Genomic DNA, 24646 nt, shown 5'->3' on the forward strand with positions numbered 1-24646 from the left:
CCCATCAACATTTTATCATCAACATAGTGGAGCCCAGCACATGACACTAAAAGATTAGGATGCGTTTATTTGTACTAACTGAATTACAGCCGTTTCTCTGATTGGCTCGCCATGATCACATGACCTATTGATAATTGTTTCCCTTGGAGGATAAGCCACACCCTGAAGTTTCTCTGGAATGTGTAAATGGCACTGCCCAGTCTAACTTTGCACATTGTAACATGATCCATTTGGACTTCAGAAGTCAGAAAGGCCCCATCCCTCCCCCAGCCGAAGTCCCTCCTTACCCCAGCGCAGGTGCATCCCTCCCCAAGCCAAAGTACCTTAACCCAGCACGAGTGCTGCCTCCCCCAGCCAAAATCCCTCCTTACCCCAGAATGTCCATCCCCCTTACGCCAGTGCAAGTGCATCCCTCCCCCAGCCGAAGTCCCTTACCCATGCGCAAGTGCATGACCTTAACCCCACCCCGCCATAGATGGGGCATTGTGCGCGGATTGTTAACCGGTTGATTGGGTATGAAGTGTCGGTGTCATGACTTCTGGATTTCATCCACTCCAATGATGTCAGGTGTGGGTGCAAAGGGGGTTGAAAGAACGTGATTTGTCTTCCCTGAGTTCCCTCTCTCTCCACAGCCCCCCATCCCCCAACCCATTCCGCTTCCTGCCCACAACCCATCCCGTTTCCCCCCACACCCCCCCCCCCCCCCGCAAATAGGCTCTCTTCCCATTCCACCCCCCAAAACCAGCTCTTTCTTCCCTCCCCGAAAAGGATCTCTCTCTTCTCCCCCCTCCCCCAAACCAGGCTCTCTCAGGAGACGCATGCGCAGAAGCACGAGTTAGGTCAGTCACTGTGAAAAAATAATGTTGAGGATATTCTTTTTTTTCATGAAGTGTTTCCTAACACTTTCCACCAAACGTGCTGAGCTAACAATACCACATCATCATAGATGTTGATGTCCAAGCAACTTGGTTCAAATAACATGATATTAAGAAGTGGTTGAGTGAGCTAGGCACACAAGGCAATAGGTCCTCACAGTTTCCTGGCCATGGTGTTGAAGACCTGCTCATTAGAACTAGCTCCACCTCTAGCCAAGTTATTTCAGTGCAGATATGGCACTAGCATCTACACAACAATATAAAAGATTGCCTAGCGATGTCCTACCCACAGAAAGCAGGATAAATCTAACTCAACCAATTATTGCCCCATCAGCCTCATCCCAATCATCAGCACAATAACGGAAGGAGCCATCCATTGACACCTCCTCATCAATACCCTGCTCGCTGATGCTCAGTGCGGTTTCCACCAGAATCATTCAGTTCCAGATCTTGTCATGGTTTTAAACTATTCAGCAAGAACTAAATGCCACAGGAGAGGCAAGAGTTATCGCTTTCAACATTAATGCAGCATTCAATTGAGAATGGCAGCAAGAAACCCTAGCAAAACTGAGGTCAATGGGGGTCATGCAGAAAGCTGGATGCATACCTGACACAAAAAAATGATGGTCATGGTTGGTGAGGCCCAACCACTGCAGCCCCTGGACAATGCTGTCTCAGGGCAGCATCCTTGGCTCAACTATCTTCAGCTATTACATAAATGACCTTCCCTCCAGTACAAGATCAGGAGTGGGCTGTTTGCTGATGATTCTATTCTGATCAGCGCCATTAAAAACATTGATAATGAAGCAACCCATGGCAGCATACAGCATGACTTGGATAGCATCCAGGCTTGGACTGTCAAGTGACACCAGGGTTTGCACTCATCTGTCAGACGAGACGTTGGGCCCAATTTTGGCCATGACTTGCATCAATTTTTTTGGAGTAAGTTGTTTTTTCTGGCGTAAGTTAAAAAATGCCATTTTCCCCAAAACATTTGCTCCAGAGTAGGTCAGTTAGGTACGATTTTTTTTAGTTCAGTTTTTTTTCCCCAAAAGGGGGCGTTCCCAGACACTTATGCCAGTTTTGGCCATTTATGCCACTTTGGCCAGCAAAAACTTACTCCAAATCGACTTAAGTCAGCGTATGTGGCCAGCTCTGAAAAACCTTGCGGGCAGTTAAGAAATAGGCGCAGGTTAGTACATTCAAAGCACCAAGACTTACAAAGCACTAAACAAAGCACAAAAATAAGCATTCAATAACAAATAAAAAATAGAAGGAAGCTGAGGACTTGCACAGCACTAAACAAAGCACAAAAAGTAATAAGCAATCAATCAATAACAAATAAAAGTCCTGCCTTTATGCTAGAATCAAGTTTTTATTTTAAAGTTTCCCCCTCCCCCCCCCCAAAACACTCTTTCTTCTCCCCCCCCCAAAACACTCTTTCTTCTCCCCCCCCAAAACACTCTTTCTTCACCCTCCCCCCCCACCACCCCAAAACTCTCCTCCTCCTCCCCCCCGCCCAATCAAAACTCTCAAGCACAACCATCAATGAATAAAAAAATAAAACTGAAGTCCTAGCTCGGCCCGGGAACTCAGCGGGCCGGCCGGCCGGTGCGGGAGGTCACTCGGCCGGGATAGGATGCGGCGAGATCGAGGCAGTCCCTTCGGCCAGGGATAGGGGCTGCGAGCATCGGGTCCTGCTCACAGCCCACAGGACATGCTGGGAAGGCAGGAACATGCGCGCAGACGCCGGCACTGTTTTCGGCACTGGCCTGTTGCTCCGCCCCCCACTTCACAATGCACGCCACGCTGGGACTCTGGGGACTCAGAAGAGCAGCCAGGATGGGGCGACTTTGTTCCGGCGTTGTTTCCAGTGCGCATAGTCGGTGCACTTAAAAAAGAGGTTGGGCAAAATTGAGCCTGTAAAACCCAGGCCCTGTCTGCTCTCTCAAGTGAACGTAAAAGATCCCATGGCATTATTTCGAAGAAGAGCAGGGGAGTTATCCCCAGTGTCCTGGCCAATATTTATCCCTCAATCAACATTACAAAAAACAGATTATCTGGACATTATCACACTGCTGTTTGTGGGAGCTTGCTCGTGTGCAAATTGGTTGCCACGTTTCCAACATTAAAACAGTGACTACACCCCGAAAGTACTTCATTGGCTGTAAAGCGCTTTGAGACATCCAATGGTCATGAAAGGTGCTATATCAATCCAAGTCTTTCTTTTTTCTTTTAGATAATTTCCAGGTAATGACCATCTATAACAAGAAAACACCCAACCCTACCTCCCTGACCTTCAATGGCATCACCATCATGGGAGACTTCATCAATATTCTGGGTTCACCAAGGACTGGAAGCTTATCTGGAGCAGCCACATCAATAATGTGGCTATAAAAGAGTACAGCAGAGGCTAGATACTCTGATGATTCGCTCACTCCTTACCACGCAAAGCTTCCCCAACGTCTACAAGGCTCCAGTCAGGAATGTGATGAAATACTCACCCGAGTGCAGCGGCAACAGCTTGGCACCATCCAGGACGAATCAATTCACTTGATCAAAGTGTCGGTCACTGAACTCAGTATGCACCACATCACCACTGGTGCACTGCGACTGCAGTATGTACTCACTAAGGTTATTTCAACAATTCCTCACTCCCCTGTGACATCTGCCATTGAGAAGGACAAAACCAGTAAGATTATGGGAACACCATCACCTCCAAGCTCTCCTCCAAATCACACACCCTCCTCCTGACTTGGGGCTGTAACACAAGAACATAAGAATTAGGAGCAGGAGTACGCCATACGGACCTTCGAGCCTGCTCCACCATTCAAGATCATGGCTGATCTTCGGACCTCAACTCCACTTTCCTGCACTATCTCCATTTCCCTTGATTCCCCTAGAGTCCAAAAATCTATCTATCTCAGCCTTGAGTATACTCAGCGACTCAGCATCCAGAGTCCTCTGGGGCAGAGAATTCCAAAGATTCTCAATACTCTGAAAGAAGAAATTCCTCCTCATCTCTGTCTTAAATGGCCGACCCATTATCCTGAGACTGTGCCCCCTAGTTCTAGACACTCCAGCCAGGGGAAACAACCTCTCAGCATCTACCCTGTCAATCCCCCTTAGAATCTTATATGTTTCAATGAGATCACATCTCATTCTTCTAAACGCTAGAGAGTATAGGTCCAATCTACTCAATCTCCTCAACAACCCTCTGATCTCAGGGATCAATCTAATGAACCTTCATTGCACCGCCTCGAAAGCATGTTTGTGTTTTGTCCTTTCTCAGATACAGAGACCAAAACTGTGCACAGTACTCCAGGTGTGGTCTTACCAAAGCCCTGTACAATTGTAGTAAGACTTCCTTATTGTCCATCCCTAATTGCCCTTGATAAGGTGGTGGTGAGTCGCCTTCTTGAACCGCTACAGTCCATGTAGTAAGGTACTCCCACAGTCCTCTTACGGAGGTAGTTCCAAGATTTTGACCCAGCGACGATGAAGGAACGGCAATATACTTTCAAGTTAAGATGGTGTCACTTGGAGGGGAACTTACAGGTGTTCGCATGCACCTGCTGCCCCAATGTCCTTCTCGGTGGTAGAGATCGCGGGTTTTGGAGGTGCTGCCGAAGAAGCCTTGGCAAGTTGCTGCAGGGCAACTTGTAGATGGTACACACTGCAGCCATGGTGCGCTGGTGGTGGTGGGAGTGAATGCTTAATTGCACTCGGTCCCTTCATCGAAGTCATTAATATAGATTGTAAATAGCTGAGGCCCAAGCACTGATCCTTGCAGCACCCGACTATTTACAGTCTGCCAAATGGAAAATCATCCGTTTATTTCTGCTCTCTGTCCATTAACCAATCCTCTATCCGTGCTAATATATTACCCCAACCCCAGGAGCCCTTATCTTGCATAGCAACCTTTTATATGGCACCATTCCTTCATTGTTAAAGGATCAGGATCCTAGAACTCCCTAGCATTGTTGGAGCACAGTCAGCACAAGGATATCACCGTTCACAAAGGTCCATCATCAACTTCTCAGGGTAACCCGAGATGGGCAATAAATGCAGCCTGGCCAGTTATGCCCACATCCCGAGATTAAATATTTAAAAAGTACAGCTTCAAGACTCTGGTATTCTCCATGTGTCAGACAAAAAAACTGCCCCCAAAATACCCAAAGCTTTCATATGTTCTACTGCAGGTAGTGTCTTGAAGATCTATACCCATCTCCATTCCTATTCTATCTCATGGCCTATGTCTCATTCCTACTCCTTTAAGGCTCTGTGTTGTATTTTGATCTGGAGGTAAACATGGAGCAAAGAGTGGAGATGGCTTTGTGGAGATCTGTTCAGGACTGGAGCTACAGTTCTGATGTGTGTGTGTGTGTGTGTGTGTGTGTGTGTGTGTGTGTGTGGGCAGAATGGGGAAAAGGGGCAGGAACACCTGTTCAAATTGGAACTTTGCAGGGTGGACAGGTATTTAAGAGATAGTAATATTAGTTCTGTTGGAAGGCCCAAAATGTGTCTCTGAGCTGTTGAAAGGAGATAATCTGACATGTTGAAGAGTCCATCTAACTTAATGATATCATACTGTGTTGCTTTGAATGCTCTATGGTTCTGAAATAAAATAGCTTTTCGATTCATATTTAGTCTTATTGTACCAAGTGTTTTATGTGTCCATCTTAAAAGAGATCAAAGAAGCACATGTGCAAAAGACAGAAATATAAAACAACAGCAACTTGTATTTATATAGCACCTTTAACGTAGTGAAACATCCCAAGGCGCTTCACAAGAGTATTATGCGATAAAAATTTCACATAAGTAGAAATTAGCGCAGGTTGGTCAAAGAGGTGTGTTTTAAGGAGCGTCTTGAAGGAGGAAAGAGAGGTAGAGGGGCGGAGAGGTCCAGGCAGGGAGTTCCAGAGCTTAGAGCCTAGGTAACAGAAGGCACGGCCACCAATGGTTGAGCGATTACAATCAGGGATGCTCAGGAGGGCAGAATTAGAGGAGCACAGATATCTCAGGGGGTTGTAGGCCTGAAGGAGATACAGAGATAGGGAGGGGAGAGGCCATGGAAGGATTTGAAAATAAGGATGAGAATTTTGAAATCGAGGCGTTGCTTAACCAGAAGCCAATGTAGGTCAGTGGGCACAGAAGTGATGGGTGAGTGGGACTTGGTGCGTTAGGGCACGGACAGCCGAGTATTGGATCACCTCTAGTTATGTAGGGTAGCATGTGGGAGGCCTAGAGGTAACAAAGGCATAGATGCGGACTTCAGCAGTCGATGAGCTGAGGCATAGGCGAAACAGGTGATGTTACGAAGGTGGAAATATGCGTCTTGCTGTGGATATTTGGTCAAAAGCTCATTTCAGGGTCAAATATGACACCAAGGTTGTGAACAGTCTGGTTCAGCCTCAGACAGCAGTTGGGGAGAGGGATGGAGTCAATGTCTAGGGAACGGGGACTGAAAACAATGCCTTCGGTCTTCCCAATATTCAATTGGAGAACATTTCTGATCATCCAGTCGGACAAGCAGTCTGACAACTTAAGAGATTCCGTGGAGGGGTCGAGAAAAGTGGTAGTGAGGTAGAGCTGGTTGTCATCAGCATACATGTGGAAACTGGCGCTGTGTTTCTGGATGATATCGCCAAGAGGCAACATGTAGATGAGAAATAGGAGGGGGCCAAGGATAGATCCTTGGGGGACACCAGAGGTAACGATGTGGGGGCTTGAAGAGAAGCCGTTGCAGGTGATTCCCTGGTTACGGTTAGATAGATAAGAATGGAACCAAGCAAGTGCAGTCCCACCTAGCTAGGCGACAGTAGAGAGGCATTGGAGAAGGATAGAGTGGTCAACCGTGTCAAAGACTGCAGACAAGTCAAGAAAGACGAGGAGCGATAGCTTGCCTTTGTCACAGTCACAAAGAATGTCATTTGTAACTTTGATGAGAGCCGTTTTGGTATTGTGGCAGGCACGGAAACCGAATTGGAGGGATTCAAACATGAAATTGCAGGAAAGATGGGCATGGATTTGGGAGGCAACAAATCTCCCGAATTTGCAAGGACTTTGGAGGGGAAAGGGAGGTCGGAGATGGGGTGGTAGTTTGCAAGGTCAGAGGGGTCGAGGGTTGGTTTTTTGAGGAGAGCTGTGACGACAACAGATTTGAGGGAGAGGGGGACAGTACCCAAGGAGAGTAAACAGTTAACAATGTCAGCTAACATGGGAGCCAGAAAAGGAAGTTGGGTGGTCAGCAGTTTGGTGGGAATAGGGTCAAGGGAGCAGGAAGTGGGTCTGATGGACAGGATGAGCTCAGAAAGATCAAGAGGGGAGATTTAGATCACAAGAGGTTATTGTTATTACACCTCTAAATGACACTATCCTATAGTTAGATATTGGGACTGTGGCAACACCTCTAAGATACTTACATAGGATATACAGCACAGAAACAGGCCATTCGGCCCAACCAGTCCATGCCAGTGTTTATGTTCCACTCGACTCTCCTCCCTTCTTTCCTCATCTAATCCTATCAGCATAACCCACTATTACTTTCTCCCTCATATGATTATCTAACCGCCCCTTAAGTGCATCTATACTATTCGCCTTAACCACTCCCTGTGGTAGCGAGTTCCACATTCTCACCACTCTCTGGGTAAAGGTTTCTTCTGAATTCCCTTAGACCACTCACAGGAGTTACTGGCACTGCTGTACCTGAGAAAATCTCTACGGCAAGAGCCTAAACTTTTAACAGGCTAATTAAAGAAAAATTGGAACACAAATGCATTCAATAATAATATTAGTCAAATAGATATAGATAAACTGGAGCGTGCTGCTGACTTTATTTCATCAGACAGCAGTGAAATCATACCATGATAAACAGATTATATCCTAACTGAATTGCTGTCAGTTATTTTCAGACACAATGCTGTGCCTATACTTGCCTGCCAAACATTAATGCCCTTTTAGCCTCTCAGGAATCAGGGCACACATCCAAATCTGGCTCAAACACAAAATGTCAAAAATAATAAAGTATTTTTCCAGCTACATGTACAACATACCATTGTATCCAATTTTCATGTGTTCAACAGGAGAACCAGGAAAAAAAACTTGGATCTAAAAATCAAAAACAGACTTTCTCTGAAGCAGTGTTAGTGTCAGAATTCCTCAAAGCATGACATTAGCGGACAGGCTGTCACATCAGGGGACACCATGGAGGTGCAACGCTACCATGCAGATCACCTCTACTACAGTGATGACATTCAAGATGGAGTGAAAATGCAGTCCTCCAAAACAGATGGCAAAGCTGTTGGTGACCGAGGAAACTACCTAAAGCTGATCAACAGTTTCAAAAATACGGAAAATTACACAACAACCCTAAATATGGCGCCATGACACGGGAGAAGAAGTGATTAGACTGGAAATGCAGTGGGACATGAGCATATATTGTAATGTGGAGGAATACATGATATTCCTTCACTTCTTTTGGAGAAAAAAAAAAGTACATCATAGTTTGAAGGGAGACACAATGTTGAAGGCACAAGATGCATTTTCTAGCGAGATCTGATATATGACACCCAGAAAAATTAGATTTATGTTATTTTATTTGGTGGATGTTTTAATCAAGATTAGCATTGCAACTTTTTCCATTTAAAAAGGTAGTCATTTGCTCAATTTTATTGTACAGTACTCTATTTGCCATTGATTTTTTTTTCTTTTCAGTTTCTCTTACACTAATCTATTACTGTTGGAACGTCTGTGGTATGCTTTCCAGGGACATTTGAATGTTTAAATTAAAAATAGAGCATTCTGGTTAATTTGAAATACTTCTCAATTGCTAGATTTGTAACCAAAGAAGTAGGAAAAATAAACTCACATTTAGATTTTCAACGGACCAATCAGATGAAGCTTCCCCCCTTCACAGAGGGGCTCTCTCCTTCTAACCTCCTGCAGCTCACAAGCACTTCAGGCCCTGAGTTCACAGCAACATTGTACTCCATCAAATTTCTCTCCACTTAGGTCACAAAAACATTCTCTTTCCCTTTCGTTGGTGGCTCTTCTCCCTCTCCGCTCCTCAACTGAGCCTGGCATTCCAACCCACCTTCCTCTCTCTCAGTTCAAACTGGCATTCCTCTTCTCCATCACCCACACTCAGGTTGGAGCTCATCTCCTCTGCCAATCTCCCTCCAGTTTGTGTTGGCACTCTCCTCTTCCCCTTCAATTCAAGCTGACACTCCTCTGTCCTCCCATTCATCGGGATTCTTCTTTCCTTCCAGTGCCACCAGTTCATGCTGGTGCTCTTCTCATTTCCGCCTACCTCCTCAGTTAATACTGAAACTCGTCTCCTCTCCCCTCAGTACTGCCTCCAGTTTCTCCCCTCTCCTTCCCCCTCCTGAATCATTGCCAGTCCATGGCTCCTATCTCTTGGTGTGCATTCAGACCACTTATGGGAGTGACTGACACCATTGAACCAGAGGAGATATCAACAGCAGACCCAATTTAAAAGAACTGCATTTGATTAAAAAAAAGAGAACTGTTGACATTACAGAGGCCCTCATTATTCTCCATGACTTTGTGTGAGGTGCTTAAAAACAAAAAAAGACTTGCATTTATATAGCGTCTTTCACGATCCAAGGACATACCAAAGTGCTTTACAGCCAATGAAGTATTTTTGAAGTGTAGTCACTGTTGTAATGTAGGAAACGCGGCAGCCAATATACGCACAGCAAGCTCCCACAAACAACAATGTGATAATGACCAGATAATCTTTTATTAGTGACTCAGAGTCGAGAATGCTACCAAATGAGCCACGGTTGACACAGTATGTTAGAATAATAGAATGATACAGCACAGAAAGAGGCCATCAGCCCATCGTGCCTGTACTCCTGCTCCGATAATAAGAGCAGGAGTAGGCCATATGGCCCCTCGGGCCTGCTCCACCATTCAATGTCATGGCTGATCATTGGCCTCAACTCCACTTTCCCGCCCAACCTCCATATCCCTTGATTCCCGAAGACAGCAAAAATCTCTCTATCTCAGCCTTGAATATACTCAGACACAGCATCCACAGCCCGCTGGGACAGAGAATTCCAAAGATTCAAACCTCTGAGTGAAAAAATTCCTCCTCATCACTGCCCTAAATGGCCTACCCCTTATCCGTGAGACTGCGCCCCCTAGTTCTAGACACTCCAGCCACGGGAAACAAACTCTCAGCATCTACCGTGTTAATACCCTTCAGAATCGTGTATGTTTCATTCTTCTAAACTCCAGAGAGTATAGGCCCATTCTGCACAATCTCTCATCATAAGGCAACCCTCTCATCCCAGGAATCAATCTAGTGAACCTCTGTTGCACCGCCTCCAATGCAAGTATATCCTTCCTTAGATAAGGAGACCAAACCTGTGCACAGTACTCCAGGTGTGGTCTCAGGTGGTCAGACATTTGCTGCAGAATACCCAGCCTCTGACCTGCTCTTGTGGCCACAGTATTTGTGGCTCGTCCAGTTAAGTTTCTGGTCAATGGTGACCCCAGGATATTGATGGTGGGGGATTCGGCAATGGTAATGCCATAGGAACACAAGAACATAAAAAAATAGGAGCAGGAGTAGGCCGTGCGGCCCCTTAAGCCTTCTCTGCCATTCAATAAGATCAGGGTTGATCATCGACCTCAACTCCACTTTCCTGCCTGATCCCCATATCCCTTGATTCCCCTAGACTACAAAAATCTCTCAGCCTTGAATATATTCAGAGACTCAACATCCACAGTCCTCTGGGGCAGAGAATTCCAAAGATTCACAACCCTCTGAGTGAAGAAATTCTTCCTCATCTCTGTCTTAAATGGCCTACCCCTTATCCTGAGACCGTGCCCCTTAGTTCTACACACTCCAGCATCTACCCTGTCAATCCCCTTCAGAATCTTGTATGTTTCACTGCGATAATCTCTCATTCTTCTAAACTCCAGAGAGTATAGACCCATTCTACAAAATCTCTCATCATAAGACAGCACTCTCATCCCCGGAATCAATCTAGTGAACCTCCGTTATATCTCTGCCAAGGCACGTATAGCCTTCCTTAGATAAGGGGACCAAAACTGTGCACAGTACTCCAGGTATGGTCTCACCAAGGCCCTGTACAATTGTAGCAAGACTTATTTACTCTTATACTCCAACCCCCTTGCAATAAAAGGACAACATGTCATTTGCCTTCCTTATTGCTTGCTGTACCTGCATGTTAGAAACATAGAAACATAGAAAATAAGTGCAGGAGTAGGCCATTCGGCCATTCGAGCCTGCACCGCCATTCAATGAGTTCATGGCTGAACATGCAATTTCAGTATCCCATTCCTGCTTTCTCACCATACCCCTTTATCCCCCTAGCAGTAAGGACTACATCTAACTCCTTCTTGAATATATTTAGTGAATTAGCCTCAACAACTTTCTGTGGTAGAGAATTCCACAGGTTCACCACTCTCTGGGTGAAGAAGTTTCTCCTCATCTCGGTCCTAAATGGCTTACCCCTTATCCTTAGGCTGTGAGCCCTGGTTCTGGACTTCCCCAACATTTGGAACATTCTTCCTGCATCTACCCTGTCTAAACCCTTCAGAATTTTAAACGTTTCTATGAGATCCCCTCTCATTCGTCTGAACTCCAGTGAATACAAGCCCAGTTGATCCAGTCTTTCTTGATATGTCAGTCCCGCCATCCCGGGAATCAGTCTGGTGAACCTTCGCTGCACTCCCTCAATAGCAAGAACGTCCTTCCTCAAGCTAGGAGACCAAAACTGTACACAATACTCCAGGTGTGGCCTCACCAAGGCCCTGTATAACTGTAGTAACACCTCCCTGCCCCCGTACTCAAATCCCCTCGCTATGAAGGCCAACATGCCATTTGCTTTCTTAACCGCCTGCTGTACCTGCATGCCAACCTTCAATGACTGATGTACCATGACACCCAGGTCTCGTTGCACCTCCCCTTTTCCTAATCTGTCACCATTCAGATAATAGTCTGTCTCTCTGTTTTTACCACCAAAGTGGATAACCTCACATTTATCCACATTATACTTCATCTGCCATGCATTTGTCCACTCACCTAACCTATCCAAGTCACTCTGCAGCCTCATAGCATCCTCCTCGCAGCTCACACTGCCACCCAACTTAGCTTTCTGTCTTTCTAACTGGTCTGTCAGTTCCCTGTTTTCTCTTTCCCTCCTTTCTTGAATAGCGGTGTTACATTTATTACCTTCCAATCCGCTGGGACCATTCTAGAATCTAGGAAATTTTGGAAAACCAATGCATCCACTATCCCTGCAGCCAGTTCTTTTAGCACGCTAGGATGTAGGCGTCAGGTCCAGGGGATTTGTCGGCTTTTAGTCCCATTAGTTTCTCTTGTACTACTTCTCTACTTATATTAATTACATCAAGTTCCTCACCCTCATTAGACCCTTGGTTCCCCACCATTTTAGGTATGCTTTTTGCATCTTCTACTGTGACGACAGATACAAAATATGTGTTTAATGTTTCTGCCATTTCCTTATCCTCCACAATAATTTCTCCTGTCTCAGCCTCTAAGGGACCACGTTTACTTTTGCTACTCTCTTCCTTTTTACATACTTGTAGAAGCTCTTACAATCTGTTTTTATAGTCCTTGCTAGTTACTCTCATATTCTAATTGTTCCCTTTTTATCAATTTTTTGGTCATCCTTCCTGGTTTCTGAAACTCACTCAACCCTCAGGCTTACTACTCATCTTCACAACCTTATAAACTTCTTCCTTCAATCTAATGCTATCCTTAACTTCTTTAGTTAGCCACGGATGGATCATTTTTCCCATGGAGTTTTTGTTGCTCAACGTAATGTATTTTTGCTAGAGAATTATGAAATATTTCTTTAAATGCTAGCCACTGTTTATCTACTGCTATGCCTTTTAATCTATTTTTCCAATCTACCTTAGCTAACTCACCCTTCATACCTAGGTACTTGGCTTTATTTAAGTTTAAGACTCTAGTTTCGGATTTAGGCAAGTCACTCTCAAACGTAATGTGAAATTCCATCATATTATGATCACTCTACACCTGAAGACCCCTTACTATGAGATTGCTAATTAACCTGTCTCATTACACAAAACAAGATCTGAAATATCTTGTTGGTTCCATGACGTATTTTTGTAGGAAACTGTCCTGAAGGCATTCCATGAACTCATCCTCCAGGCTACCTTTGCCAATTTGATTTGTCCAGTCTATATGAAGATTAAAGTCCCCCACGATTATTGCATTACCTTTGTTGCAAGCTCCTACTATTTCTTGATTAATATTCTGTCCAACAGTATAGCTACTGTTAGGGGGCCTATATGCTACTCCCACCAATGTTTTCTGCCCCTTGTTATTCCTTATCTCCACCCATACTAATTCTACTTCCTGACCTTCCTCTTTCTCTCTACTGTCCTTATGTCATGGGTGTTAGAAAATTCTCCACAAAATGACTGAATTTAGAAATTAGGAGCAATACAATTTACAAAACACTTAATAAGATAACATGGAGTCATTTTACATTCTAGCTCTGCAACTCAGTGGGATGGTTAACATTGTGTGGCCTCACCAGTAAATAGAACTACTCCAGTTCACATTTAGTTGCATTCCATGTAGCTGCTGAATGGGGACATGAAGTATGCCGCACATTCCCCTTACCAGCACAAGCACAGAATTATAATTAAAAACATATTTATAGAATTTAATATTTACAGACTCTCAGAGCTAGAATTTTAAACAAACCCTTGTGACAAATCATTTGTTTTTAAGCTTTGATTGTAGTAGTTGCGGTAATTGTGGGAGTGGCAGCAAAGTATTACCAGTTCCAACAGCTGACTAAATTACCCAAATTAGAGACCATGGAATATAACATCCCACAACTTGTACGCCCATATTTAAAATGCAAATATAGAATAATAGATAGGTTGAAATCTGTAATTAGACAATAATGCAAAAGGCTCAGATCATGCCAAACTGTGCAAATGGCTCATATAGATATAGATATACATATACACACACGTTTCTTTGCCCAACTCCTTCATTCCAGACCCCTGAATGGCCAACAATCCTTGTGATCAACCCACTCCCAGGTCTCTCAGTTCTAGTGCTATCCTTGTAAATCATTTTTTCACTTTCCCCAGTGCTTCTATATCTTTTTAATAGTATGAAGACCAAAACTGTGTACATGCTATACAAATTTAACATAACTTCACTACTTTTGAATTCTATACCTCTAAAAATAAATCCCAGTGCGTTGTTAGCATTTTTAATTGCTTTGCTGACCTGCGATGCTGCTTTTAATGATTTGTACACCTGTATCCCTAGGTCCCTTTGCACCTCTACGCTATTCAGTTTTTTATTTTCAAAGCTATAGATGATGGTTTTGTTTCCTACCAAAGTGCATCACTTTAACATTTATCTATGTTAAAGTTCATTTGCCACTTAAGTGCTCAGTCTGAAAGTTTTCTATGTCACATTATCTTGCACACACTATTCAGCAATATTGCAAATAATTTGACAGTGCCTTTCTTATATTTGACAGTTCAAATGTGACATATACTCTTAAAACTGGAAATTAACTCTTGTCTTTCATTACTCAACTACACCATGCCTTGCCCAGTTTTAAATCTATTTTACAGCAACAGTTTCCTCTCATTCATGAAACTGTCAGCAGTATTAGTCCTGACAGTTCCTCATATGCTTGTAATCCAAATGGTGATGCCAACTTTGACAAGTTGGTTCCATTAATGTAACCTTTGTTCATAGTTTCTTAGCTCTACAATGGGAGTAAGCAACAATTCTGCCACTTACCAAACCTTTTTCTTGTCCACCAGTGAGGTTCTTTGACTATGGAAAAGCTCACTTCAGGATGCAGTCTGAGTCTGTTATACAGATCTGTAGTCCCACACTTTGGCTGTCCTATAATGTAGAAATAAGGAAGACAGCGGAGGCGGTAGTGCTCGTCACCACGGCGTTGCAAGTATTTCCAAATTACCTTTCTCAAGTAATCAAATATAGTTTGGAAATGCTTTGTGTGTAAAAAATATGCATTATTCTTGTAAGGGTCCATGGATGCAGTCCCTGTGTATCTTGTATACCAACAATGGTTCTTCACATTTTGAAGAAACTTTCTTGGAATGACAGAAAATATCTGTAATGTAAAAATAACAAAATATTGAAGGAAGCCAATACCTAGTTTTCATTCTATAGTCATTTTGACCCCACATTGCAAGATATTTAATTGCACAATGTTATTTAAGGAATGGCTGAATTGACCATGTGACTTAATGGCATACGGCACAAACTGTCATCTTGAAAGCTTGTAAAACATTTATAAACAAAAAAACTTAGATATTATCCAATACTCTGTTCAGTGTGATCTTTGCAGCTACGAATGTAAATTATAAAGAATTTAACATTGTTCTTTCTACCCACTGGTTTTGTATCTTTTAACATCACATGCACGGAATTGTAGAAAGCATGAATAAGTAAGAGCGTCATGTGTAAAACTCCTGAGCACAGACCTTGGTTAAAGTGAAGTGAATGCAAATTCAGGCTTTTTCTTTAGTCAGCTACAGTGTTTGAGAATTTCTAAAACAAAACTTCCACAAATACATATGCTGTCAAGGAACAATCCACTCACAGCACAACTAGTCTCCATCTGAACCCTATCAGAACTCAAAATGTTATACTCAATCTCTTTATAGCAACCTAACCTTCAGGCTGCAGACAACCACAATGGGGGTCATTTTGCAATAGTGTAAAATGGGAGATAAAAAGTGGAAAGCCGATTTGCATCTCTCCTGATTTTTATTCCCATAGGCTTAAATGGAAGTAAAAATCAGGAGAAAGGTAAAAAGGGCTGTCGATTCACTATCATCCGTTTTACACGATCGCACAGACAACATTAACCCCATTAGCTGAGTGTGCTGGCTCAGGGGGCATGACATGTGCCAACAGCTCACCCACATTACTGAAATGAGATCAGAGGCCCAATTTCAGGTGAGCCTTGGGTCTCCCAGCTTGGGCACATGCTGTGTGCTCGCCATTTGTCATGTGCCGGAAAACGGGCCATAACCAATTTCTACCCCAAAGGCCCTTTCAAGCATCAGAGTGGCTCAGTGGCAGCAGTCTCGCCGACAAGTCGGAATATTTATGGGTCACTTGAAAATGTAATAACCTAATTAATTTGTTTTGCTTTTAGGTCAATATTAAGGATCTCAAGGAACTAATTGAAGAACAGGGAATGCATTCAGTGTTCTGGCCAACATTCCACCATCAAACTGGTTATTTGTCTCAATGTGATTTGTGGGACTTTGCTGTATGTAAAATATTGCTAAATTTACCCACTTAACAGCAGCATCCGCACAAAATAATTCATTCAATGTGAAGCGCTTGGAGGCATTTCTGGGAGATGTGATAAGTCACTGCTTAAATGGAAACTCTTCCTTTTAAATAAAAGAAAAATAATTCTATAATCCTCCCCATAATTCCTTTGTAGACCTCCATGAAGCAGATGAATCTATCTATGGTTCTGCATCTCTTGGCAACTGATTCAATATATATATATATATGTATATATGAGAGACAGAGCGAGAGAGAGAGCAAGAGAGAGAGAGAGCGACGCTTAGTATTTTGGGAAATTCTCAATGGATAGATGTGAAAACTGAGGTGCACTTTGCATCTTTCCAGGTTAAAGCATACTTAGTTTTCTAAATCTCAAGATTACATAATATGCATCATGGTATTCAAATTCTGTGTATATAAATTACATAATCCTCATTGAAGGTTACAGTATTAAGTATAGACTTAGGTAAATAAATACTCCATAGGATACTGTTCCGTGTTGTTGGCTGGGATGTTGAAGAGGACAATGACCAGGATTGAACAGTGCAGATGTAGTGATTGATGGACATTCTGAACCTTTGCTCATCATTGGGGGGGGGGGGGGGGGCGGGGAGGAAAGAGGGTCATGATATATTTATGTGCAACTTGACTTTGGCGTAATTAAATAGGTGGGGTTGGAACCATAAAATGGAAGAGCGTACAGAAAAATATGTGTGGAAAGTAGCATGATTATGGGCCAGACAGATTTTCTCATTTCAGGCATTTATTGTTGGTTATGTAAAGTGACAAATACTTTGCACAGCTTTCAGGACTCTGTAGAAATCCTACTGTTGCACTGGTTAAGATTAACTCATGCATCATACGTCGAAGATTGAACTTGGAATCTTCATTTATGTCTTAATGCCACCCCATACAGCAATGAACCTTCGGGGTAGCCAACTAATAACTGTATTAATACTCAAAATCTAATACTTCAAACTGTGCAAGAGGAAATGGCAGTAATCATTCCCTAACTAAATGAATGACCCTCTTCAGTTCTAAAGAGTAGTGTTGAAAACAAACATCACTGCCAATATTAAGTCCAGCACAAGGTAAATGTATTGCACTTCAGCATTTATTGGTGGTTGGTTGGCACACCAGTGAAAGATGCTTTTCAATGTCTGGAACAGACGATCATTAGCACAAACTGTATTTCATTAAAGTGGTTCTAACTTGTTAGCTACACGGGACAACTTGTAAACCTGGCATGTATGGTATTAGTCTAGACTGCAGCCCCGAGAGCAAGATTCTTAAATTACACGAGCGATGCCATTAAAATAGTATAATTTAATTACTAATGAACATACTAAGTGGAAAAGCGTTGTGCACTATGTATTTTTAATTTAAAAATAACCCATCAAAAAGTTGCAAAAATACTCAAGTAATGTGTGCTGAAGGCTTCATGGAAAACATTGCAGATTCAGTATAGAAAAATATATTCCAACTCACATGTGCCTCTTGTTTTACAAGATCATCCCACCGTGGCAGTCTTCTTGGCATGAGCTGAAGTTTGGAATCACTAGTTTCAATAATAAGTTCAGATGTTAAATAATTGGTTCTTTCTAACCAATTAAGTGGCGACGATAGCCCGTCAGCATCACCCTCAATTTCTGCAGAGTCCAATTCTGGAAATTCTTCATTATTTGTGGTTGTACTGTACTGGAATGGGGATGGAGTCAGCAGTAATCTCTGTTGGTCTCTAGTTAAAATATAAGATGCCATCACTAGGCATAGTATTATTACTCCCAGGAACAGCGTGCCCAGTTTTGCTTTCCAAGCAAAAATGTGTCCACTCCAACCAAATCTGCGCTCTGCTTTGACCTCCAGTGTTGCAAGTAAATTCATTGGCTGCTGCTCAGCTTCATAAAATAGTCGAGGCGGTTTTTGAAAGTCTTTGTTGAAAGTAAATGAAGCAAATTTATTTTCTGTACGATCAGTCCCTGAATGCATTTTGCTCCGTCATGTACCTTGTAAAAGTAAAGCAAAAGTACACAGCAATTGTGTATTAAATAACTACATCTTCAATTGATGTCCTGGACTAATTTCTTTTGTCATCCTAGCATTGAAAAAAAAAAGTCAACCTCAGTTGATAAGTGGTTTGACAAAATCTTGCTCTTAAGCCATGAAGACACTTTTCCGATGTGAGTTAGTGGAGGTAGTCAGTCTGCATTTAAACATACCTACGGAAAGATAGAAAGCATGCAATAAATACAAAATGACAGTATTTTTACGTTATTTCCTTCAGTTATTAGAAAATGCCAATAACTTTGTTATGCATATCCATCTAATAGCATTGCTCACGGCAATCATTATGTTGTTAGGACAGAATACCATATAATATATAATGAATTATTCTGTTAGGATGAAGTTGTGTGATTACTAAGGTCATAGACTATAATCATTCGGACTCTTGCCGAGGCATGTTTTGTTAGTGGGTGAGTTTCTCTACATTCCAAATACTAGTTTCCTTTTTATTAAAAAATAGAAAATTATTGGAATTTACATTCAAGCCAATCAACTGAAAGAAAGACTTGCATTTATATAGCATCGTTCATGACCACCGAACGTCTCAAAGCACTTTACAGCCAATGAAGTGCTTGTGGATGTTGTAACTGGAAGAAATTTACCTGAAATAATTAACTTATAATTGTGGCACGGAAGCATGATTCTGCACGTGATATGACTGTCTCCTTTATTAAAAAATATGATTACCAAGATCAATTAAGAAGCTGCAATAATTTGGTATTTTCTCTGTACATTGCCTATGTTATCTTATATTTTATTTTGAAGTTTGATGCTTAAAATGTGACTGATACACTTGCAAACTGTACTGCATTTATATTACTAGCAAAATGTCCCAAGCTGCTGCTCATGGCAAATCACAAGCTGCGCGGAGGTTTAATAACAGGAAAGCCCCGGCCTCTGTACTTGCTTAAGACCCGTTACATCGCTAATCATTGCTAGTTCTAGTGAAAGGCCAACAACCTGAAACAATGGTCCATATTTTGCGGCCCTACGGGTACCTATGAGGGGTGTATGCACCTGTAAGGGCCGGGCAAGTTCCGGATTCTCGCCCGCAAAGCACATGCACAAAAACCCAGAACTTGCGATCTGTCAAAAATCTTATTGGCAGATCCGACGCATCCTCGGGAAAAGGGCATCCACAGGCAGAGAGTTGAGCTATTTGCCCAACTTCTGCCCAGTGAATGCCCGTGAAATTCTTACTCCTGGGAAAAACAGGTGTAAGGCCTGTTTTTACCAGTGCAAGAGTTAAAATGAACATAAAAATCATTTAAACATTAAAAACCTGTACAATAAGTTAAGGTTACTTTTAGCCCCTATAAAACATTTACATTTATTTTTCAAAAAATTTAATTTTTGTTTTAAATATTTAATTAAATGGCATTATTTAATTTTAAATATGGATGTATTTTGGAGAGTATTCCTGTACATACAGAATCCCCACAAGCATGAATGGGGCTTCCCTTCTTTCATGGGTTGGGCTGGCCAACATGATCCCGGGGACGCTTGCGAACCGCGTGCGCCCGGGATACATGGGCCTCTACCCGCGGGTACCTGGAGAGGCCCAGTACTGAGAGTCCCCGTACCTCCCGGACCACCAGATACACGGGCATTTTAGTTGGGGATCGGAGGCATTTCCCCGCGGGAAGCCTCTGACCGCAAATTCAGAGCTGTTAACTCTGTTTCTCTCCACAGGCACTGCCTGCCCTGCTGAGTATTACCAGCATTTTCTGTTTTTATTTCAGATTTCCAGCATTCGCTGTATTTTGCTACTGATCTGAAAGCTTGACACAGGAAGTTTTTATAATATTACAGGCACTCATTTCCTGTGCCACTGTTCTCGGCAAGTCAGTTGATGTGTTGTTTAATAAGGGTCGAGCATTTTAACATGTAACACACAATGTATTATTGTGTCGCTAAAGTATAGTTCTGTATCTAATTGTCAGATTGAAGTCAAGCAGACACTGACTTGAGTTCATTCAGAAGCTAATTGCTATTCAGGAAGAAGATCAAAACCCTCACTTTGTTTACAGAAAAGTCAATTAAGAAAATACAGATATGATGGTTCAGTTATGCTGTATTCTTGCAGTTTCTCTGTTGGTTCCAAATGCTCTGCCCCCTTGATGTTCCACTGCCTCCCCCACGTGTTACAGTTACATTTTCATTAGATAAAAGGTGTTTTCCGTTCAAAATGAGAGAGACAAGAGGTGCCAAGACAAGACCACAAGTAAACTTTGTGTGAGAGACAGTGAGTGAAAGAAAGATAGGGAAAAAAAAGAAGGGAGAGATAGATCTCTAATTGGCCGTTAATTATCTAGATGGCCTCAAGGAATACTTAGTGACATCAATGGATTATCACACCATGCTCCAGACCACCAAAATAGCTATGGGCAATCCCACAACATTGAAGCATTGACCACACTCGACCAGCTCCGTTGGGCGGGCCACATTGTTCGCATGCCTGACACAAGACTCCCAAAGTAAGCGCTTTACTCGGAACTCCTACACGGCAAGTAGGTCCCACGTGAGCAGAGGAAATGTTTCAAGGATACCCTCAAAGCCTCCTTGATAAAGTGCAACATCCCCACCAACACCTGGGAGTTCCTGGCCAAAGACTGCCCTAAGTGGAGGAAGTGCATCCAGGAGGGCGCTGAGTACCTCGAGTCTCGTTGCCGAGAGCATGCAGAAAACAAGCGCAGGCAGCGGAGGGAGCGTGCGGCAAACCAGGCTCCCCACCCACCCTTTCCTCCAACGACTGTCTGTCCCACCTGTGACAGAGACTGTAATTCCCATATTGGACTGTTCAGTCACCAGAGAACTCACTTTTGGAGTGGAAGCAAATCTTCCTCGATTTCGAGGGACTGCCTATGATGATGAGGATTACGTCATTATCGACAAATCTCTACAAACTTTAACTTTATCGTTAGCTACTTTCATAGCCCTTGCTGACATGAAACCAAGCTCAAATTTGATTGTCTAACCATGGCAATGTCCAAGAAAAAAGACAAAATGCAATACTGTATAATCAAAAGGATATACATTTTCCCATTCCTTCCCCATAGCCCCACCCCTCACCTCCACCCCAAAAATGGCAAAATCACAAGTCACAACAAACCAAAAATACAGCAACAGAAGTTCAAAGCACAGCAAGTATATCGACAACTGGTCTGAGTGAACTTTCTAACTTGCTAGAAGTACCTCAGAGTAAAGTGGAGTTAATTAATGTGGAGCTAACAAATTAAAAATGACATTAAAATATTGATTTGGTGGCAAAAAAATGCTAAACAGCTTCATAAATACAATACAATGTTCTTGGACATGTATAGTTCCAATAGAGCATTTGGACGATTATGGGTTGCTGGAGCATTGAAAGATTGCCTTGGTCTTTGATACTGTTTATGAAAAATATTGTTTTGGAGTCGAATCTAGTTACATCAACAGCCGCAGAACATTTTATTTCTATGCCACAAGAGTTGCCACAAGCTTAATTCACATTTTAAAGAAAGCACTTGCATTCAAACTACCCGACAGGTTGCGTTTCAACAAAAAGTCCAGCAAATCATTGAATGCTTTGCAAAGCTTTGCTTAAAACTCTGTATTGAAACACAATGCAATCTTTGTCCTGTTTCATACTAGTTTGCAACCTTTAAATCAGCTTACTGTTTTACAAATCTCAAATAAATTTTGTATTAAGTCAGAATGTTGCCACTGAATTGAAATATCTGACTCAGCAACCATTTTTAAATCATACTCCTGCAGTGAGACAGATTTCAAAAATGTCACCTTAGTATGAACTGAGGTGTTTCAGCTGTTTGCTGTACAAATGTGTCTCAGTCCTATATCTGACCCAAATCCTTTAACAGTAATGCTTGTGTTACAACACAAAAAGGAGCAAGTGGCCTACCTACTTTCAGTACAGACATTCTATTCTTCAGTGCAATTTATCCCTCCACAAATCAATGGATTAGGCTCAATAATCCAGGAAGGAAATCAGTGGGGCATACATAATCTTTCAGGAATTTTAAATATGATAGACAAGCAGATATCATGGGATGCACCCCTTCCCTTCAATATTATACCCAGACCACTTACCAATCGTTGAACAAACAACAAGCAGCGAAGAAATCATATTTTGCACTTCAAATCAGTTAGAAACAGAACTAGGGGAGGTCTCTGAAAGATGAACTAGCAAAAGGTTGGTAACCCCTTTTCCCTCTTCTACATTGAACCACCACATTCCAGTGCGGATAATCTCATGTTATGCCCAAAATAGAATATGATTTGATCTCAAGTTTTGCATTAAAGGGTTGGCATGCTGAAAAGTATATTCTCGTCACACATCTAAATAATACAATGACCCTTGAAAAGAAAAAGGATTAATCCATGTGGTAGCTTTACAATTTAAGTTTGAGTTTACCCTTTGAATATGAGCACATGAAATTTATTACATCATAAAGCTGATCACCAGATGGCTACTGGTGAAGCAAAATACATTCTATGACCCATTTTCAATACCCTTCTCCCAAATATCCATTGCTGTCCCAGAAAGTAAGGACCAATCAAATGTCTGAAATGGTATCCCCAAGGGAGACGTGTTTTATGTAGATTCAATTCAAGAAGTAGACTTACCAATCATTGAACTGACTAGATAGAACATAAGGACTTAAGAAATAGGGGCAGGAGTAGGACATTTGGCCCCTCGAGCCTGCTCCACCATTCAATAAGATCATGGCTGATCTTGGCCTCAACTCCACTTCCCTGCCCGCTCCCCATGTCAGCGCCTCATCAGAACAAAACCTCAGATCCCCGTTGCTCATCACTTCCCCATCTTACCATTCCTCTGACACGGAACATCACAGCATCCTCTTGGACACAAAGCACATGCAGATCCTGGTATCAATAGGACATATATTTGCATGCTATATGAATCCTAATCATTTGAACCAAGTCACACAATAGTTGGTGCACCAAACCGAAATCATACATCCTGGCAGGTAAAATATGGCTTAGATGGAATTCCTTTGTGAAAATCGGTAGCATTTAACAGCTTTGTTAAATCTCAAATCACAAACAAAAACTTGCATTCACATCATGCCTTTTATGACCTCAGGATGTGCCAAAGCATTTTACAGCCAATGAAGTAGTGAAATGCACAGCATTGTAAGTTCCCACAAACAGCAATGAAATAAATGACCAGATAATCTGTTTTAGTGATGTTGGTTGAGGGATAAATATTGGCCAGGTACCAGGAGAACTCTGCTTTGAATAGTCTGATTTGGCCTTTTATGCTCCCTGATAGGAGAAGATGGGGCCTCGGTTATAACGTCTCATCCGAGAGACAGCACCCTTACCCATTTCTTGCTTTCCTTATACTTAACTCTTTCCCTATTTCCTCATATATTTATTCTTTTTAAATCTCGGAACTTATAGGTTCCATATGCCCTCTTCAATTGTAGTTTCTTTCTAGCCTCTATTTATCCATTCCGAGACTTGAAGTATAGCCTCTTTCTTTTTTAAATGACATTTATTATGTAACTTTTGCAGTCTGCTTTTAAAATATATTCAATTGCTGATCTACCATCCTGTACGGCTCTAAAACATGAACGTGTAATTATTGCACAATGTCAGACCATATCATACAGGGGTGGTGTCACTGCAGCAGACTCAGCCCCCTGCATTAGCAGAAGTAGCTGCCCTGACGATGTTGCTGCTGCTGTTTATGCTGGGGACATTCTGTACTGGGCACCGCAGCAGACACTGCACCTGGTGCACCACAAAGTTTTGGAATTTGGAGTTCACATTTGTATCTTGGTTTTGATTAAGCTATTGAGAGAAAAAAAAGGCACAATTGGATGTGTGGTTAATAGTATTGTGTTGCAAAACATATAATTGAGTCCCCTATGTACAAACAGAGTCAAAATTCCTTTCATTGTGTTTTTAGGGCAAAAATTGATCCTAGAGATTCTGAGATTTGACCTGAGCAAGTTGCAGCCTCCTTGCATTCAATTTTCTATAAGCATTGTATAACAGCTGAGGAAAGAAAATGTCTCTCTCACTAAAATGAAAGAATGTCTGCTTTTCTCTGTAATTAATAAAATCACGTTCTTAGAAAATTGTCTATTCCAAAGCCTTGCGTTCCCAAGTTTGTTAGTGGACTATCATTACAGAGTAAACAGTAGTAATAAAGGACATGCCCAACTGCATCCTTTACATTGCATGGTTGCCCCAAATTGCAACAGCGTTGTTAGAAAGTGAGAAATAAAGGAAGAATTTGCATTTAAGCATCATCTCTGAAGACTAAAGGCACAGCATCAGTGCCACTTGAGGAGTTCTTGCTGAATGCCTTTGG

General features: G+C 42.3%; 1 protein-coding gene across 1 annotated transcript in view; it reads right to left on the minus strand.

Moving 5' to 3' along the window:
- The window catches only part of chst15 (carbohydrate (N-acetylgalactosamine 4-sulfate 6-O) sulfotransferase 15), a 90462-nt gene that overhangs the window by 24893 nt on the left and 40923 nt on the right, over window positions 1-24646 (minus strand). Inside the window, exons 2-3 of the mRNA XM_070876718.1 lie at window positions 17725-18455; window positions 14701-15040 (exon numbers count right to left, since the gene is read on the minus strand). Coding sequence (XP_070732819.1) covers window positions 14701-15040; window positions 17725-18225 — 841 coding nt within the window. The 5' untranslated portion in view covers window positions 18226-18455. The remainder of the gene's footprint in view (window positions 1-14700; window positions 15041-17724; window positions 18456-24646) is intronic.

Source organism: Pristiophorus japonicus, chromosome 3 (genome assembly GCF_044704955.1).
Source record: "Pristiophorus japonicus isolate sPriJap1 chromosome 3, sPriJap1.hap1, whole genome shotgun sequence".
In the NCBI taxonomy this organism is placed as follows: Eukaryota; Metazoa; Chordata; class Chondrichthyes; family Pristiophoridae; genus Pristiophorus; species Pristiophorus japonicus.